The 20,895-nt window shown below is 36.1% G+C and overlaps 1 protein-coding gene across 1 annotated transcript; it reads left to right on the top strand.

Annotated features, from left to right (window-relative positions):
* The first annotated feature begins 9,132 nt into the window (after positions 1 to 9,132).
* Positions 9,133 to 12,280, top strand: LOC110875800 (alcohol dehydrogenase 2). The gene is made up of 7 exons (XM_022124004.2): positions 9,133 to 9,216; positions 9,300 to 9,442; positions 9,976 to 10,013; positions 10,101 to 10,512; positions 11,120 to 11,341; positions 11,413 to 11,571; positions 11,877 to 12,280. Exons 1-7 carry the CDS (start codon positions 9,150 to 9,152, stop codon positions 11,985 to 11,987), a joined length of 1,152 nt encoding a protein of 383 aa, XP_021979696.1. The 5' UTR covers positions 9,133 to 9,149; the 3' UTR covers positions 11,988 to 12,280.
* Positions 12,281 to 20,895: the final 8,615 nt, after the last annotated feature.

Below are 20,895 nucleotides of genomic sequence, written 5' to 3'. Positions count from 1 at the left end.
GTGTCAGTTGATGTGAAAAAGGGGTTTATTAGGGCTTGAAATGCAAGAGAGAAAGAAGTGAGGTATAAGAGTCATTTCACCCACTATATGGATGGACATTGGCGGAGCTTCCTTAGGGCCTGGGGGGGGGGGGTGTCCCCCTGTTTTTCGCTTCGTAGTGTTAATTTCACCGAAAATTTATGATTTTTTTGTAATGTAAAATATTGGATTTTGAGAGTGCACCCTCCTGATTTTTCGTTCAAGATCCCCCAATGTGGACGGAGATGTAGACGACCGTTAGACAGAGGGAGGCAATGTGTGAGATATGGAAAATATGAGGGGTCATAATGTAAAAGCTTATTATTTGGAAGGTAAATTGATCCTGCCGTAAAACCACAGGGAGGCAAATTGCATTTGACTATAAAGAAAAAGTTAGCTATTTTGAATGAGAATCCACCACTTGTGGTCTAGTGGGAGAGAGGTTTGGATTCTCCAATGGAGATCCAAGTTCAATCTCCACTTATGTCACTTTGATGGATTAGGCAATGATGGATAGAACCTAGCATTTTTGCAGAAGTGTTAGGCTATATCCTGAGCCCACCTGGGTTTTCGTCCCACCGTGTGTTACACAAGAGAATTCTGTTCTTATGGTGGCACAGCGACTGTCAAGTGGCAGCCGACGGTATGGTTTCCTGGGGGAACGCCTAACCCAAACTCTAAAGCCAGCGTGGGCTCGGTTAAGATAACAAAGTCTGGCCGGAGTGGGGTAACGAGACTCTCCAATTTAGGAAGTGCGATAACCTAATACAAGAAAGTCGGTCGTCGTTCAAAAAAAGCTATTTTGAATGGGAAGATCATAAATAGTGTTGAAAATCCAGTATTAGGATCAAATACAAAGGATACTTATTGTAAGAAGGGTACAAAGGATTTAAAAAAAACCCACTACAAAAAAAAAAAAAAAAAAAAACTTAACCATCCACCACCATCCAAAAAACTAAACCCCCACCCACCCCCTCCCCCATCACCCACCAATTTTTTTTTCCGAGAGGGTGGGGTTAGGTTTTTGGGGTTTTTTTGGTGAGGTATAGTTTTTTTTTTGCCGGGGGGTGGGGGGGGGGGGTTAGGTTTTTTTTAGGTTTTTGGGGGGTGTGGGTGGGGGGGGGGGGTTAGGTTTTTTGGTGAGGTATAGTTTTTTTTTTTTTTTTTTTTTTTTTTTTTTTTTTTTTTGCCGGGGGTTGGGGGGTTTAGGTTTTTGGGGGTGGGGGTGGGGGTGGGGGGTTTAGGTTTTTGGGGGGTGGGGGTGAGGGGTTTAGGTTTTTGGGTGGTGGTGGGGTGGGGGTGAGGGTGGGTGTTTAGGTTTGGGTGGTGATCTAGTGGGTTTAATTTTAGGTTATTGGACACTTGTCAGTCTATAAATCCTTCTTACACTTCTTACAATTAGGAGCCTTTGTAGAATAATTTGACCCGAAAATACTGTTATGTATTCAGTTTTAATATTTGTTATAGTTTGTTTCTCATATTAGTTTATGCTTCTTGTAAGGTTGGTTATAATGGGCCTGTTTCAAAACATTCAACTCATGGACTGAAGCTGGGCTGTTTGGGCTGCTGTTTCGTGGGCTTGTGAGGTGCTGAGAAGATATGCAGATCATGGGCCTCGAGGACTGCTTAAAGCTACCCTGAATTGGGCGTATATAAAAAGATTGTTTTGTGATGAAATCTCTTCTGAGACAGAGATATTTTCTACATATTCAACACGCACCATTGTCACACTCATATCTGTCTTACGGTTTCTGCAGATAACTCTTCATGTTCTTTTGATCTTTTATATTAAATCTAGGATTAGTTTGAGTTCCTACCTGTTGTAGTACTGATAATTAATCTGTTAGGCTTAGAGAAGATTATTGTATCAGGTCATATTATTAATGATCTGAGAGTGATTGTGAGAGTTTTCTTTCTTATTTGATCTGAATAAAGTTATGTTTTACCATTCTTGTACTATAATATATCACAACTTTCACACAATTTCATTCTTCACCTAGAACACTAATACCTATAGTTCACTCGATGCTTGAATTTAAATCTAACACGTTCTAATATAGGAGGATGCTTCTAAACTATTGGATGTCACACACCTACTAAATCTCTATAAATGAAAAGTATCAATTCGATTTATAATAGCGTTGATAACTTTTAATAAAAGATTATGCCGTATTAAAAAAATGGGCGTCAGAAGAAGATAACTTTTAACAACATATCATGCCATATTACAAGAATGGGCGTCACAAGAAGAAGAAAGTAAACGGGGTTTACAAGTAAGAATGTGGAGTGGAGGAGAAACACAACACAAGTCACACAAGTCACCGGATTACATGCTCTCACATCCCAATAAGATTTCTTTTTGTTTTAATAGTATTCATTTATCATTTAATTTAACTTTTCTTTAATAACCTCTGTTTTAACTCAAAATAAATATAAACTAGTGTTCAATCCCCGTGTTGCGGGGCGGGGGTCGTAAAATCGTGTTAAGTATGTTTCTAAGATCCTACTTTAATTACTATACTTTTGGGTTACCCTGCACGTTGTAGCGAGTTTTGTAGCGGTATCTTACATGCTTTACAAATAGGGGCACTTTCATATTGTTACCTAGAGATAAAAGATAAAACCATTTAGCCAAACGAAAACCTACAAAACTGAACCATAACCAATAATCATGGTTCGGTTATGCGACGCATTAAAAACGAATGGTGAAGCGGCACTGCACTAAATATATTTTTTTTGCACCACACTAAATTTTATTTGAACGGTTGTTATTAAATTATAGCACATTTCATTTTTTTGGACACACCTTTTGGTTCATTAATAATCATTATAGTAAAATAGGTGTCATTTTTTTTATTGCAATTAAGGATTCATAATACTTTTACCTCATCAAACACACCCTACAATTTACTTTTTCTTTTGTCTGTTTCTAGAAACCACAAGCCACCCCTGCCTTCATCCACACACACAATCAAACCTGGAATATTTCTTGTCACCCATATGTGAATAGTTCAAATTAAGGGTGGTAAAATGGGTGGGTTGGGTAGGTTTGAGTAATGGGTTAGGATGGGTTTGGGTTAGGATGGGTTTGGGTTAAAATAGGTTTATTAAGAAATGGGTTAGAATGGGTTTAGGTTAAAATGGGTTTTTGTTAAGATTGATTTGGGCATGATAAAAAATAAAAAAATTCTAAAAAATCCAAAAAATTATAAAAATCCAAAAATATTATAAAAAATCCAAAAATATTATAAAAAATCCAAAAAAATTATAAAAAATCCAACAAATTCTAAAAAATAAAAAAAATTATAAAAATAAAAAAAATTACATAAATAATCAAGAAAATTCTAAAAAATCAACAAAATAATAAAAAATCCAAAAAATTATAAAAATCCAAAAAAATCATAAAAATTCTAAAAAAATCAAAAAAAATAAAAAAATATATAAAAATCAAAAAATATATAAAAAATTAAGAAAATTTTAAAAAATCAAAAAAATAATAAAAATCCAAAAAATTATAAAAAAATCCAAAAAATTCTAAAAATCAAAAAATCTAAAAAATAAAAAATATCAAAAAAAACCAAAAAAATAATAATAAATCCAAAAAATTCTAAAAAATCAACAAAATAATAAAAAATCCAAAAAATTATAAAAAATCCAAAAAAATCATAAAAAATACAAAAAAATTCAAAAAAATATAAAAAATCAAAAAATTTATAAAAATCCAAAAAATTATAAAAAATCCAAAAAATCCTAAAAATAAAAAAAATCCAAAAAATCCAAAAAATCAAAAAATTCTAAAAAATAAAAAAATCTAAAAAATCAAAAAAATAATAATAAATCAAAAAAAATTCTAAACAATCAAAATAAATTCTAAGAAATTCTAAAAAATCGAAAAAATCAAAAAAAGTCTAAAAAATAAAAAAATAATAATAAAACGAAAAAAATCTAAAAAAATCCTAAAAACTTTTTTTTTGAATTTTTAGAATCTATTGATTTTTTAATATTTTTTATTTTTTAGATTTTTTAATTTTTTAAATATATGATTGACGCATTTATATTATAGGGAGGGGCCCAATTTTTTTATTTCGCACGGGGCCCAAAAGTATTTTATCATTCTCGGGGACGGCCCTACTACAACGTATATAAATTATACAATTAATATTATTTATAGCACTGGTACACAACAAAAAATTAGAAAAAATAAACTGCCATCGACATATTACTCACAACTTCAAATTTAACTATAATATCATAAATTCTGCAGATTTCCATTTAGTAACTTCCTATTATTAATGTTTTAAAAATAATTAAAGCTATATCAAAGGCCCAACTTCGAGTATGGTTGGGAAAGTTCATCAAATGTTTAATATAATGATAGGAAAATACATATTAATCAAACTTAAAAATCCAGACTGTGTCACGTAGAGTATACCCATTGTGAGATGCAACCCAGCACACATTATCATTCAACACAATCTATGAAGATATCAACAATTTCACTAAATCTACGCGCATTGATTCGGTTTTCATTGTTTTTCTTAATAGCAAATCCTGATATGTTTCAAAAGCTCAACAGAATCATTTGCATAAACAATATCATTCACATTAAATAGAGCGAAATTGAATGGCCAGATACAAAACTTATCAGTTCCAAACGTCGGTAAATTTGAGCACATCAAAGTTATCCTTCAGCGTCTGGTAATGATAGTCGCTACCGTTTATAAAATTACCGCCTGGATGAAGAACAACCCCAGAAAATTCAATATCCATTGCAATGCGAATAAAAAATCATCAAAGATTTCTCGAATCAACGCGAATTCTTCTTCGAATTGTCATCCTAAACATGGCAAATTTGAATCGAATCGCCTTTTGACAAAAGCGACATTTTTCATAACAAAATCGTAAGGTTTTATCAGATTTTCATGATCAACGATTTGTAGGATCAACGCGAATTCTTCTTCGAAACTGTCATTCCACACCTCACGTATTTGAATCGAATTGCCCTTTGACAAAAGCGATTATTAAATGATGAAGCGAATTTGAGTTTTCATATTTTTATGTTACGTGAACGCTTGCATATGTATAAGTATCATGAAAATAATTGTTAAATAAAGAATGAGGAATCTTTATCATATAACCTCGCGAATCTGAATCGAATCGCGTTTTGAAAAAAGCGATTATTGAACAATGAATCGAATCGCCTTCGTGAGGAAACAAAGCGTGGATGAATACAAATGTTGTCGACTCCGAATTTTTGTATATCGGTTATTGTATGATGAAGCGATGTGATGGTGGTTATTGAATGATGAAGCGTTTTGATGGTGGCCGGAACTTGTATCTATGAAACGGGAATATAGACGGAATTAAAGAAGACGTTAAGAGAAAGGTTATGCTGCTTATGATATTTAATCTTTGCAGCAAATCGATTTGTTTTGGAGATTGAATATACATTTTTTTTAGATTGAATACACGCATCGAACGGATCTTTTGTTTGAGATCTAAACAGAGGGAAGAAATATGGGTTAATTTCCAGAGAGATGAACAAACTAAAACCTGTTCTTTTTTATGATATAAACAGAGATTCAATGACACTTGGCGAATCGGTATTCATTCTGGTGGGAAATTTGAGTTTTCATTTCACTTGAACCGGTGGATGTGTCATTGTATAATATATAATATGGTATATATTCCTAAAATATAATATTGTATGTAATTCTAAAAGTTTGATTTCAAGCGGTGGAATTAACGGTGGAAAACGGTGGAACATTATTTTGAATGAAACAGTGCCTTCATCTAGTGAAACGATGCCTTCATCCCGAAGTGATGCGATGGTGTGTGAAGGCAACCTAATGTAATGTAATGTAATGTAATATAATATAATATAATATAATATAATATAATATCATATCATATCATATAATATAATATAATATAATATAATATAATATAATATAATATAATATAATATAATATAATATAATATAATATAATATAATATAATATAATATAATATAATATAATATAATATAATATAATATAATATAATATAATATAATATAATATAATATAATATAATATAATATAATATAATATAATATAATATAATATAATATAATGGGTGGGAGTTGGCTACAAAGTCTATTTTTCTTACAAAGTGTAAAAAGTCATAAAACACCATAATGTCAATCAGAAAAAACACACAAAACCCACAAATAACATAGTGAAGGTTAGTAAAACACAATTTTTGTGGTTTTTATTTTGTGTTTTGGATGATAAGACTTTGATTATCGAATAATTAACATTAGTGTGTTTTGTGTTGATTATCATGTTGTGTTTTACTTTTATAGTTCTATGATGATGTTTTTGAAGTTTTATTGACTGTTATGGTTCTAATATAGTGTTTTAATACTACTCCCGTTGTTATTTATGTGTTTTAGGTGTGTTTTATGGTTGAAATTGTGGTGTTTTATGACTTTGTACACTTTTTTAAGAAAAATCGACTTTGTAGCCGAACCCTACACATAATATAATATAATATAATATAATATAATAATATATATAATATAATATAATATAATATAATATAATATAATATAATATAATATAATATAATATAATATAATATAATATAATATAATATAATATAATATAATATAATATAATATAATATACATCAATAAAACATTGTTTTATAAAATTTATAAACGAAAAACATGTTTATGTCATCATCGAAAGTTGCTTACAAATGTTTAAATATTACTATCTATCAGGCCACGTTCCTATACTTGCCATTTATAGTCAAACAAGCACCACTTCTTCCATTTTTACTTTAACTAGAATTACGAACCGCCGTAATGCGGCGGGGATTCTTTAGTTATAACTAAGTCGATTTAGGACGCGCACGTTATGTTGAACCTGTCAAACGGGAAAAATAGACGATGTAAAAACGTTCACCCACACACGCACGTTGTGTCGTGTTAACTCGCAAAGTTTAGAACGAAACGTGAAAAATGCTAAACCATAGACGCACGTTGCGATGTTTTAAGTCACAAAATTCAAAATGAAGCATAAAGCGAAAAATTTGCGGAAAATGAAAACTATAAAGGACCAAAGTTGAAAGTAAAAAAGTTGTCAGGATAGATTGCAAAATATAAAAAGTTTTGTGTTAAAAGTAAAAAAAAAACAAATAGTTTTGGGTTAAAAGTAATTTTTTAAATACTTTTGGGTGAAAAGTAAAAAAAAAACCAATTTTTTTGAAAAAGCCCCAAAGCCAAGGTTACAACAACCATATATGCATAAGCATTTTTTCTTTGAAAAATCCCTAAAGCCAAAATTACAACACATAACTAAAAAATATCAAAGTGGTTAAATCGCAAAAGATGGAAACGATTGAATTAGAAGTAAAAAATCAAATTAATCAAAGGGGTTAAATTACCAAAGATTAAAACTTTAAACTTAAATTGTCAAAGATTAAAACTTTAGGGTTAAAAAGGAAAGAAAGATTAAAAATTTTAAACTTAATTTGTCAAATATTAAAATTTTAGGGTAAATTGTCAAACATTAAAACTTTAGGGTTAAAAAGAAAACAAAGATTAGAAGTTTAAACTTAAATTGTCAAATATTAAAACTTTAGGGTTAAAAAAGAAAATTTCCATTTTTTTGAAAGACTACCAAAGCCCAACACATATATGCACTAACATCTTGCTTATTTATAGTGTTTAATAATTTTATAACTTTTTTGTGTTACTATTCATGAGAATATTCATTTATATGTAGTACTAGGTTAAAACCCCGTGTGTTACACGGGTTGAATAAATATAATTTTATACATTAAGTAATAAAAAATATATCTTAAAAAAAACACATGTGTTGCATAGGTTGAATAAAATTGCGTATTACAAAGGTTGAATAAAATTGTGTATTATATAAGTTGAATAAAATGTAATTTAATCGGTTGACATATACAGTCATCAAAACATGTCTTTAAAAATGAATTTATGAAGTACTATTTATTAATTATAAGAGAAAACAAAAATTAGATAGCCTCAATAAATGATACGTGTCACTCATAGGTTTGTTTATTATATAGTATAGATATAGATATAGATTCGTAGACTATACTCATATAAGTTATTTAGTTTAGAATTAATGGAAAGATAAAAAAGCTTAGCCGTTTAAAAAGAATATAAGTTATTTTATAATTTTTGTTTTATATAAGGCATTTGTAGACTACAAAGAACCTAATTTAACGATCCTTATTTTATATTTAAAATAGAAATCAGATTTAGCATACCCGTTTATTTACCCAACAACAAATTATAACCCGTAATATATTAAGCTATGAATTATAATTCATATTTTTAAATTTTAAATTTAATATAACCAATAATTTTAGTATTATATAATAATGATTAGATTTGATTTAATATTATCTTTTAGTTGAGAATTGATTATCAATATTTATCCCCAACCGTTCATAAAAAAAACATTTATCCTCAAAATTGTAAATTATTTAATTTAATAAGAAACTAAAAAAATAGATAGTCTCAATGAATGACAAGTGTCCCATAAATACTTTTTTTTTATTATATAGTATAGATAATATAATAGAATAGAATAGAACTTACATCCAGACATGATTAACATTAAAATTAAACATTGTATTCTAAGACTTATAAACGAAAAACATGTTTACATTATCGAAAGTTGGTTCTTCAATGGAAGTTTGAAGTAGGGATGAGCATGGTACCTGTTCGGTACCGAAAATCCCCTAAAGTGGATGCTGGTACCGGTACTGTACCAGACCGGTACCAGACTAGTATCGAAAATGTCAAAAGTCGGTATCAAATCGGTACCGAAAATATACACGGTTCGGTAAATTCGATACCGGTACCGGTTCAGTACCGATGCCATTTGCTGATCCCTAGTTTGAAGCATCATATCCCAACAATCCAACTTCAAATGTTTAAATATTGCCATTTATCTATCAGGCCACGTTCCCATACTCATCAAGTATGACTCAATAAAATTATATAACCTTTTTTGTGTTACTGTTTATGATAACTTTCATTTTATATAGACAATATATATAATAACAAATATTGATACCATCAAATAACTTCCATCCTTGTATGTCTTCTCACACTCCCATTTTCAACACTATGACATCCAAGATTCCACATGTTATTACTTGCAAAGGTACATACCTGTGATGTTTTGGTATTCTTAAATATTTGTAAACAATGTTAACAAAGTTGTCGTTAACCGAATTTGGGATGCAGCCGCCGTCGTAAGGGAGGCGGGTGGAGCAATCGTTGTGGAGGAGATAATGATGGACCCACCAAAAGCGACGGAAGTTAGGATCAAGATGTTGTGTGCGAGTATATGCCATACTGACATCCTATGTTGCAACGGGATACCTATTGTATGTCCATGATTTTCTTCCAACTATTTACACAAAGTTTCCAACAATGATTCTGTAATTGGACTGGTTACCGAATCAGTTTTCTTATAAGTTCACTAGTTGGAGTGGTTTCTAAAATTGTATAATGGTAGAAATAATATAAAATTATATATATATATATATATATATATATATATTAGTCATATATTATTTGAAAAATTGTTTTCTAATTTCTAAGATTCCAATACTAACTATTTAATATTTTGTTTTATACACACATAAAATTTAGAATTAGATGTAAAACTATTCTATCTTTTGGTGTGCATTTATTATAAGCTAACAAAATAAGAACCCTCAAATAACGAAAATCTGGTGCTTGAAGTATATAATTCACTAAATGAGAATTTAGAAGTGAAATCATTTATTTTGTGAAATATGGTCCCAACCACCAGGTAAGATTAGTAATCGGTTCCTGGTTTTACAAGTCGCCCCCCTCTACTTTTGAGAACATGGGTTTTAAATATTTGTTTTTAATAGTTTTGTCAACCATGCAGCCTTTGTTTCCGCGTATTCCTGGACACGAAGGTGTAGGGTAAGTATGCCATGTATGATAACAATGCTTCAATGTGTTATTTGGATTCAATATACAGTATCTAACATGGTTAGGACTCGGGTGTAGGATGGTTGAGAGCATCGGAGAAGACGTGGGGACGCGGGTCAAGCCCGGGGACGTTGTGATGCCGCTCTATTTAGGTGAATGTGGTGAATGCTTGAATTGCAAATCTGGAAAGACTAACATTTGTAATGTTCACCCAGTTAACTTGAATGGTCTCATGCGTGACGGCACTTCAAGAATGTCTATGGCGCTAACCGGAGAAACCGCCTACCACATCTCTAGTTGCGCCACATGGTCTGAGTACACGGTCATTGATGCCAATTACGTGATTAAGGTTGACCCTAGGGTGCCTCTTCCCCATGCTAGTTTCCTCTCGTGTGGCTTCACAACTGGCCTTGGTGCACCATGGAAGGAAGCTGCGGTCACTAAAGGTTCTTCGGTTGCGGTTTTTGGTCTTGGTGTTGTTGGTCTTGGGGTATATGCTTTAGTTTTTACTCCTATTATCCGTAGTGAACTATAAAAATAAATTTTTGAAAAATTATTAAAAATAGTCTGGAAAAGTGTGTAGCAAATTGCGAAAACAAGTTAAAAAAATCCCCGCCGCATTGCGACGGGTCGCAATTCTAGTTGTAATAAAATGGTACTTTACGATGGATTGCAACACCTTTTGCTCGTCGCAAATGGTCATAGTATTGTTACACTATCCATAGCAAAAGCGTCTTCATATTACCTATATTTTTTTCTTTTAAAAATTCATCTCAAAAATGTTTTGTGATAGTCTAGTTCGGGCTTGAATCGTTTATTATAACTATTTATATACAAGAATAATTATTATTATAAAATATATATATTTATTAAATTTAGATAAATAATAGGTTCATTTAGGCTCGTAAGCTGGCTTGAGCTCGATAAATAAAGCTCAACCCGGTCTCATTTATTAAACAAGCTTTTTGTAGGCTCGAGCTCGTTTATTCTCGACTCGATTCAAACTTTAACTTTAACGAGTCAATCTCGAGTAGTTCACGAGCGGTTTATCTCGTTTGCACCCTTAGGTAAAACCATATATTGAAAACACTTTTCAGGCAATTAAAGGAGCACAAATGCAAGGGGCGTCTACGATCATAAAGAAAGCAGCAATAGGAGAGGCTTTTGGGATGACCGATTTCATCAACCCTCGAAACCACCCTGATAAATTGGTGTCGGATTTGGTGAAAGATATGACAAACGGGTTAGGTGTCAACTACTCCTTCGAGTGCACCGGAGTCGCACCCTTGTTGAGCGAAGCCCTCGAGGCCTCTAAAATTGTACACTCAACACAACCCAAGTTTGTTTTATTTTCTTAAATACCATTATAAACATAAGTTTCATATGGCAGGGGATAGGCACAACTGTAGCTATCGGAGTTGGGATGGAGACGAACTGGGCGATAAAAAACATGACCCTATTGAGTGGTCGGACTTTGAAGGGTTCAGTAATGGGTGGTATCAAAACCCAATCTGATCTCCCTATTATACTCCACAAATGTATCAATAAGGTATGAATATTATTCTTATCGGGACTTTGGTTTATTAAACTTCAAATATAATTAGAATTTTTATTATATTTGTAAAGATTCTTACTATTTGTAAAACTGAAATCTAAATTCATATTATAACATGACTGATTCGAGAATAAATGTATTTTGAGTGATTCTATCAAATTTCTTTAAGTAAAACAAAATTTAGCTTTTTTTTCAAATTATAATAAAGGAATTCAATTGAAATCCCGCACTTTACGAGACAAGCACAACGAATGGATTATTTTTGTAAATATATTCATTTTTGTTTTGTATGTTATCAGGAGATAGAGATGGATAAGCTTTTTATACACGAAATACGATTGGAAAATATAAAAGAAGCATTCGAGATGTTGAAGAAACATGACTGCCTCAAGATTCTTATCAACTTTTGATTATAGTAAATCCATAACATCAGTAGCGTCTCTAAAAATTCACGTACTATGTGACACCCCAGGAAAACCAGTAAACGATACAACTTACCTAGCTTCCTCAGTAACCGCATGCTAAATTTCGAGACGAAATTTCTTTCAAGTTGGGGATAATGTGACAACTCGAGTTTCCAAGATTCCACTTTCGCATTTATTGCACGTTCACTGTTTGTTAAGTTGTTCACTTGCACAATTGGTTTGCTTTGTAACTGTATACGTTTTGGATTTGATAAGGTTTATGAATGATTTGTCAAATACTTGAATGTGGTGATGAAACTGTAAATTGCATAACTTGTGCATGTAATATGTGATAGAGAATGCTTAAGGGTGCTTAGTGCTAATAGTGAAACTTTAATCATTCTTAACCCTAATCCCTTTCACTAATCATCACCCAAGAATCAAAACACGTACTTTCACATTTCTCCAATCTTCTCTTGCAATCATCATCTTCATCATTGGCACAAGCTCTTCGTCACTCTTGATTTCCTCTCTTTGTCTAGAATCAATCCAAGGTAATTGTTTAATGATTGTTTGTTGTTAATAGTTGATTGATTGATTCATGCTAAAACCCTAGTTCTTCATATGATAGTTCTGTGTTTTTAATCAATTCTGATTTATTGTGAAATGGTTATGATTGGTTGTTTAATCAATTGCCTGATGATTAAGATGCATGATATGTTAGAAATATTGATTGTTGATTGATCACTGCAATGCATAAGAATGAGTTAGGGTTTCTTGATCATGAAAACGTGAAAACGTAACTGTTACAATTACAATGAAGTTGAATATTCGGATGATTATGATTGATGTTAGTCCGACCTTTTCATGCTTAACATAGTCCGAGTTTCATTGTAAACATGCTTTGTCCGAGTTTTATGATATGCCATGTCCGAATTATATGTGATGTGCTTTGTCCGAACTTCTGATAAAAGAAAACATGGGTCCGAATATTGTTCATAAATAAAAGTCTGAGTTTTATATATTGCAATGAAGGTCCGAGTTTTAAAGGTATGGGCTTGGTCCGAAGTTTAAACAAGTAAACAAGTGGTCCGAGTTTTTTTAATGAATGGGTGAAGTCTGAATTTTATTAATAAAGCATGAGTCCGACTTTTATATATTAAAAAGCATAGTCCGACTTTATATAAGATGGTCCGACTTTTTGAAAGGCATAAGGAAGTCCGACTTTTGTAAGTGGTCTTGGGATGTCCGAACTTTAAAGGGTATTAAAGATGTCCGAGTTTTATAAGGCATAAGCCTGTCCGACTTTTAAAGATCACATGGTCCGAATTTGTTAAGGTTATGTATGTTGTCCGAGTTTTGTTGTAACATAGGATGGCCGACTTTTTGACAAGGATGAAACCCTTGTCCGAGCTTTGTAAGGGATAACCCCTTGGTCCGAGTTTTATATTACATGTGATCAGAAGTTATAAGTGTTGAATGATCCGAGCTTTAAATTGTAACACATGATCCGAGTTTTTGAATGACATATAGGACAAGTCTGTTGTGTTTTCGTCCAAGATGCTAGTACAGTAAACTCGTTATGTTAAATCTGTTAACCCCGTTAAGTATATTGGTAACACTGTTCAGCATGAAACACTGTTAGTTTATTGAACCTGTTCATTATTAACGTTGTTAACTTAGTAAACTCTATTAGTTTATTAATTCCGTTAGATGTTAACTCTGTTAAGATATGCATGTAACCCTGTTAAATGTGTTAACCTGGTAAAGTATGTTAACTGCCTGTTTATCCTGTCAAGCATGAATTTACATGGATTTGACTGACTGCTTAAATGCCGCATGATAATTAACTGCCAAACACACTATGTGACGTTAGATTTGTGTGCAAGATTGTTACGAACGAAAACTGATTATACATACGTGCGTACGATAGGTCGTGATTGATTAACTGTGAGCGTGTGTATTCTTTAGCATACCGAGCAAACCAAGGTGAGTTCACACAGCCAAGGCATGGGGTTCCCAGGGTGGGAATAGGTTTGGATTATTTGCTTGTACTTACCTAGCTTATGGAACTTAGTTATATGGTCCTCGGGTGAGGAAGGGTTATTGATAAGATACGACTAGACTAGTGATACTTATAGAACTGATCATCGCACACACGCCGGGGTTGGCCGCGATAATATGACTAATCTTCGCACACATGCCTAGGAAGGCCGCGAACTATACGCTAAACTTCGCACACATGCCGGGTGGCCGCGATACAAATATACCTAGTCTAGAATACTTGGGAAACTTTCCCCTAATCTTTGCATACATGCCTAGATGGGCCGCGATACGAACTAATACGGTACATGACTTAATGAACGAAGACAAGGCTTACTATACTATTACAATTACTGAACTATTAACTGTGAACTCGCTCAACTAGTTGTTGACTCTCTGCTGCATGCCTTGCAGGACCTTAGGTACTTATGGAGCTTGCACAGGAAGGAGCAGGTCGTTGTGGAGCATGGATCGTGGATGTTATGTTAAACTTTATAACACTTGAACTTATTACATACATTGGGTTTTCATATTATGCTTCCGCTACTTAAACTATGTTTGGTTTGAACATCAATTGTATTGAATTGGGTTTTTACGAACTACTTCGATTATTATATACTATGTTCAATATGATTGATGGCTTGATCCTGGTCAGTCACGCTCCCAAGCGGTGGTACTCCGCGTGTGGATTTTGGGGGTGTGACAGATTGGTATCAGAGCCATTCGTTATAGAGAACTTGGTTTTAATATGGGAAAAACGTTTTTATTAAAACCAGACTATAACCAGTACAGTGCTCAACGATCCACAACGACGCTTCGCTCCACGTGCAAGACTCAACATCCTAGGTAATAAGGTTTATGTTTATTGCCTACTTGCTAGAAATACATAGAACTTTGCTCGTGGTATGCTTAGATTACATTGCTTACTATATGTTACTGCTTGAGAACACTTGTGTGCTTACACTCTTCTGTCATCGCACTATTCGCGAACCTATCTCACTTATGTTGCCTTTGATGTGAAGATCATGTCTGGACGTGTTAACATGACTCAAGCCCAGTTGACGGCTCTCATTGCTGAACAAGTAGCTGCGGCACTTGCAGCTGCACAAGCAGGTAGTATACCCCGCGGATGTGATTCACACTAGGATCTTTAGATCCTACATTAACTCTTATGTTTAATCTTGTCCTATTCTTACACGATAGGTCAACACGCTCAGCAGCCCGTCTGCACTTTCAAGAACTTCATGGACTGTCGTCCAAGCACATTCAGTGGCACCGAGGGGGCAGTGGGACTCTTCCATTGGTTTGAGAAGCTAGAGTCAGTATTTGAAATGTGTGAATGCCCTGAGGCTCGCAGGGTGAAGTACGCCACTGGCACTCTCGAAGGAATAGCGCTAACCTAGTGGAACGCGCAAGTACAGATCCTAGGGTTGGCAGTTGCTAACGCCACCCCTTGGAATGATTTCAAGGAACTGATTAAGCGTGAATACTGCACACGGGATGACATCCACAAGTTGGAAGATGAGTTTTACCATTTGAAAATGACAGGGTCGGAAATCGAAGCTTATACTAAACGGTCGAATGAACTGGCCATCTTGTGTCCAACTATGGTGGACCCTCGAATCAAGCGCATTGAGTTGTATCTCAAGGGGTTAGCGCCAGAAATTCAAAGCCATGTGACATCGGCTAATCTTGACAATATCCAGGCTATTCAACGCCTTGCTCATCGACTCACCGATCAAGCAGTGGAACAGAACAAGCTGCCAAAACGCATCAGTGCTACCACTGCTGCTGTCACAACCTCTGCTACTCCCAGTGACAACAAAAGAAAGTGGGATGGGGATTCCAGCAAGGGATCAGTTTCTGTTCAGTCTCAAGCACAGCAGCGCAAGACAAATGACTACCAGAATTCGAGTCAGCAATCGTCAGGCAGTCAGGGGCAGGGTGGATATCGGGGAAATCACCCACTATGTAACAGGTGCAACAGACACCACAGTGGACGGTGTCGCAAGGAACGTTGTCAGAGATGTCTCAAGTTAGGGCACGAAGCTAAAGACTGCAGGAGCTCACGACCTGCGAATCAGAATCAGCAGCTCCCACCACCAGCTCCACAAAACCCGCAGCAGCAGCAACATCGGAGCAACAGGGGATGTTTTCAGTGTGGGGCTGAAGGTCATTTCAAGCGTGATTGCCCCCAGTTAAACCAGAACCAGGATCGCAACAACAACAACAACCAAGGCAATGGTAACAACAACGGTGGGAACAATAACGACAATGAAGCTAGGGGTCGTGCTTTTGTGCTGGGTCGAGGTGACGCAAGGAACGATCCTAATGTGGTCATGGGTAAGTTTCTTCTCTACGACATTTACGTTACTGTTTTGTTTGATTCGGGTGCGGATACCAGTTATGTGTCTCTTAAAGTTAGCCAAATGTTAAAACGTGCACCAACTCCATTAAACACCAAGCATGTCGTAGAGTTAGCTAATGGTAAAAGTCTAGAAGCCACACACATAGTTCAGGGTTGTAACCTTATCCTCGCTGGTCAAGCTTTCTCCATCGACCTTATTCCTATAATTCTGGGTAGTTTCGACATCGTCGTTGGTATGGATTGGTTATCCAAGCAGTAAGCGGAGATCCTATGTAAAGAAAAGATCATTCGTATTCCCCGTTCTGGTCAAGAACCTCTCGAAGTTCAAGGCGACAAGAGTGGTGCTGTGGTTGGCATCATCTCCTTCCTGAAGGCCCAAAAGTGTTTACGAAAGGGGCACACTGCCATTTTGGCACTAGTTACTGATGCATCAGCAAAAGAGAAAAGAATAGAGGATATTCCTGTGGTACGCGAATTTCCTCAAGTGTTTCCTGAAGATTTACCTAGTCTACCGCCTCATCGCCAGGTCGAGTTTCAAATCGAGCTAGCTCCAGGAGCAGCACCAACAGCCCGAGCACCGTATCGTTTAGCTCCAACTGAACTGGAAGAACTGTCAAAGCAGCTACAAGAGCTCTTGGAAAAGGGCTTTATTCGTCCAAGCTCTTCGCCTTGGGGAGCTCCAGTATTATTCGTGAAAAAGAAAGACGGTACATTCAGAATGTGCATAGACTACCGCGAACTGAACAAGGTCACAGTGAAGAACCGTTATCCTCTTCCGCGTATAGACGACTTATTCGACCAGTTGCAAGGGTCGAGCTATTACTCCAAGATTGATCTGAGGTCAGGTTATCATCAGCTGAGATTCCGGGATGAGGACGTCTCCAAGACAGCATTCAGAACTCGCTACGGCCATTACGAGTTTCTATTCATGCCATTCGGGCTAACGAACGCGCCTGCAGTTTTCATGGACCTTATGAACAGGGTGTGCAAACCGTACTTAGACAAATTCGTCATCGTTTTCATCGACGACATTCTGATCTACTCTAAGAGTCAGGAGGAACACGAGCAGCACTTACGTCTTATCTTGGAACTTCTTCGAAAAGAACAACTGTACGCCAAGTTTTCAAAATGCGACTTCTGGCTTCGTGAAGTCCACTTTCTAGGCCATGTGGTAAACAAGGATGGGATTCATGTTGATCCATCCAAGGTAGATTCGATCAGGAACTGGCCTGCACCGCGAACACCAATGGAAATACGCCAATTCTTGGGTTTGATGGGTTACTACAGACGATTTATCAAAGATTTCTCTAAGATCGCACAGCCGCTTACATTGCTGACACAGAAGGGTGTTACCTATCGTTGGGGTAATATACAAGAATCGGCTTTTCAGTACCTGAAAGATAGACTATGCAGTGCACCTATTCTCTCATTGCCAGAGGGCACGGACGATTTTGTGGTCTATTGTGACGCATCAATTCAGGGTCTTGGTTGTGTATTGATGCAGCGGGATAAAGTCATTGCCTACGCTTCTCGTCAACTCAAGGTTCATGAACGGAACTACACGACGCACGATTTAGAGCTGGGAGCTGTTGTTTTCGCGCTTAAGATATGGCGACACTACCTGTACGGTACCAAGTGCACTATTTACACCGATCACAGGAGTCTCGAGCATATCCTTAAGCAAAAGGATTTGAACATGCGACAACGAAGATGGGTCGAACTATTGAACGATTACGAATGCGCTATCAAGTACCATCCAGGCAAAGCCAATGTTGTGGCTGATGTAGGGCTGTAAACGAACCGAACGAACACGAACAAGGCCTTGTTCGTGTTCGTTCGTTAAGAATATTATCTGTACACGAACGGTTCATGAACACTTACCGAACGAGATTTTTTGTTCGTGTTCGTTCGTTAAGGAAATGAACGTGTTCCTGAACAGTTCACGAACACAAACGAACACAGATAAAATCGACGAAGTTCAATTGTGTTTTTCGATGTGAATAATAAGAAAGAAATGTGGAGGTAGGGTTTCCTATTTTATTTGTTTGGGTAATGAGATAAATAAGAATTAAGGAATATAAAAGGTTTAGATAAAATATATAAATGCTAAAAAATATTTAATGAACAACATAAACAACGAACATGAACGAATGTTCACAAACACGTTATCGAACGTTCATGAACGCAATTGAACGAACAAGGCAGTTGTTCGTGTTCGTTCATTTAACTAATCGAACGGAATTTCTTGTTCATGTTCGTTCATTAACTAAACGAACGAACGTAAACGAACTTCCCGCCGAACGGTTCACGAACTGTTCGCTGAACGTTCAGTTCGTTTACAGCCCTAGGCTGATGCCCTCAGTCGGAAAGATACTACACTTAAGCGCGTACGAGCATTGCAACTCACCATTCAGTCTAGTCTTCCAGCACAGATACAAGATGCTCAGATAGAAGCATTAAAACCAGAAAACGTTAGGGCTGAAGCGCTACGCGGCTCAAGGCAACGATTAGAACAGAAGGAAGACGACGCCTACTATGTAACGGGGTGTATTTGGGTCCCACTTTTTGGAGACTTACGCGAGCTGGTAATGGATGAAGCTCACAAGTCTCGCTACTCGGTACATCCAGGGTCGGATAAAATGTACCACGACATCAGAACTACTTATTGGTGGCCTAGCATGAAGGCCCACATCGCTACCTATGTCAGCAAGTGCTTGACCTGTGCAAGAGTCAAGGCGGAGTATCAGAAACCAGCAGGCTTACTCCAACAACCAAAGATACCACAATGGAAATGGGAGGAAATTTCCATGGATTTCGTTACTAGCCTACCTAGATCCCAGCGTGGGAACGATACTATTTGGGTGATCGTGGATCGACTCACCAAGTCTGCTCACTTCTTGGCAATCAAAGAAACAAACAAGTTTTCCACATTAGCAGACATCTACTTGAAAGAAGTGGTCTCGAGGCACAGGGTGCCCACCTCTATCATTTCGGATCGCGATGCACGATTCACATCAGAACTATGGCAAGCAATGCACAAGGCTTTTGGCTCTCGGTTAGATATGAGCACGGCTTACCACCCTCAGACGGATGGGCAGTCTGAACGCACGATTCAAACTTTAGAAGACATGCTTCGGGCATGTGTTATCGATTTTGGCAACGGCTGGGAAAAGCATCTCCCTTTAGTGGAGTTTTCATACAATAACAGTTATCACACCAGCATAGAAGCCGCTCCATTTGAGGCATTGTACGGGCGTAAATGCCGGTCACCTCTCTGTTGGGCAGAGGTGGGGGATAGTCAGATCACGGGTCCAGAACTTATAGTGGACACCACGGAAAAGATTGCACAGATAAGAGAACGCATGGCGGCAGCACGCGACCGTCAGAAAAGGTACGCGGATAAGCGTAGGAAGTCATTGGAATTTCAGGTCGGGGACCGGGTTTTACTTAAAGTCTCACCCTGGAAGGGTGTGGTTCGTTTTGGGAAACGGGGAAAACTCAATCCGCGGTATGTCGGACCATTCGAAATCACAGAAAGAATAGGCAAAGTGGCCTACAGACTAAACTTACCAGCTGAACTCGGTGCAGTTCACAATGTTTTTCACGTGTCGAATCTGAAGAAGTGCCTGTCAGATGAGACCCTCATAGTTCCCTTAAAGGAGCTCACTGTCGACGAGCGGTTGCAGTTCGTCGAGGAACTTGTTGAAATCACGGACCAGGATGTTAAGGTCCTCAAGAACACGAGAATCCCTCTTGTTCGAGTTCGTTGGAACTCCCGTCACGGCCCAGAGTTCACCTGGGAGCGGGAAGATCAAATGAAACTCAAGTATCCCCAGTTATTCGAAACCAATGCAACTACTACTGAGGCTGAAGCTACTACTGCAGAATTTCGGGACGAAATTCCAAATCAACGGGGGGATGATGTGACACCCTAGGAAAACCAGTAAACGATACAACTTACCTAGCTTCCTCAGTAACCGCATGCTAAATTTCGAGACGAAATTTCTTTCAAGTTGGGGATAATGTGACAACTCGAGTTTCCAAGATTCCACTTTCGCATTTATTGCACGTTCACTGTTTGTTAAGTTGTTCACTTGCACAATTGGTTTGCTTTGTAACTGTATACGTTTTGGATTTGATAAGGTTTATGAATGATTTGTCAAATACTTGAATGTGGTGATGAAACTGTAAATTGCATAACTTGTGCATGTAATACGTGATAGAGAATGCTTAAGGGTGCTTAGTGCTAATAGTGAAACTTTAATCATTCTTAACCCTAATCCCTTTCACTAATCATCACCCAAGAATCAAAACACGTACTTTCACATTTCTCCAATCTTCTCTTGCAATCATCATCTTCATCATTGGCACAAGCTCTTCATCACTCTTGATTTCCTCTCTTTGTCTAGAATCAATCCAAGGTAATTGTTTAATGATTGTTTGTTGTTAATAGTTGATTGATTGATTCATGCTAAAACCCTAGTTCTTCATATGATAGTTCTG

Source organism: Helianthus annuus, chromosome 1 (genome assembly GCF_002127325.2).
Source record: "Helianthus annuus cultivar XRQ/B chromosome 1, HanXRQr2.0-SUNRISE, whole genome shotgun sequence".
NCBI lineage: Eukaryota > Viridiplantae > Streptophyta > Magnoliopsida > Asterales > Asteraceae > Helianthus > Helianthus annuus.
The sequence above is the reverse complement of the archived record's forward strand: the minus strand, read 5'-3'. Positions and strand labels throughout refer to the sequence as shown.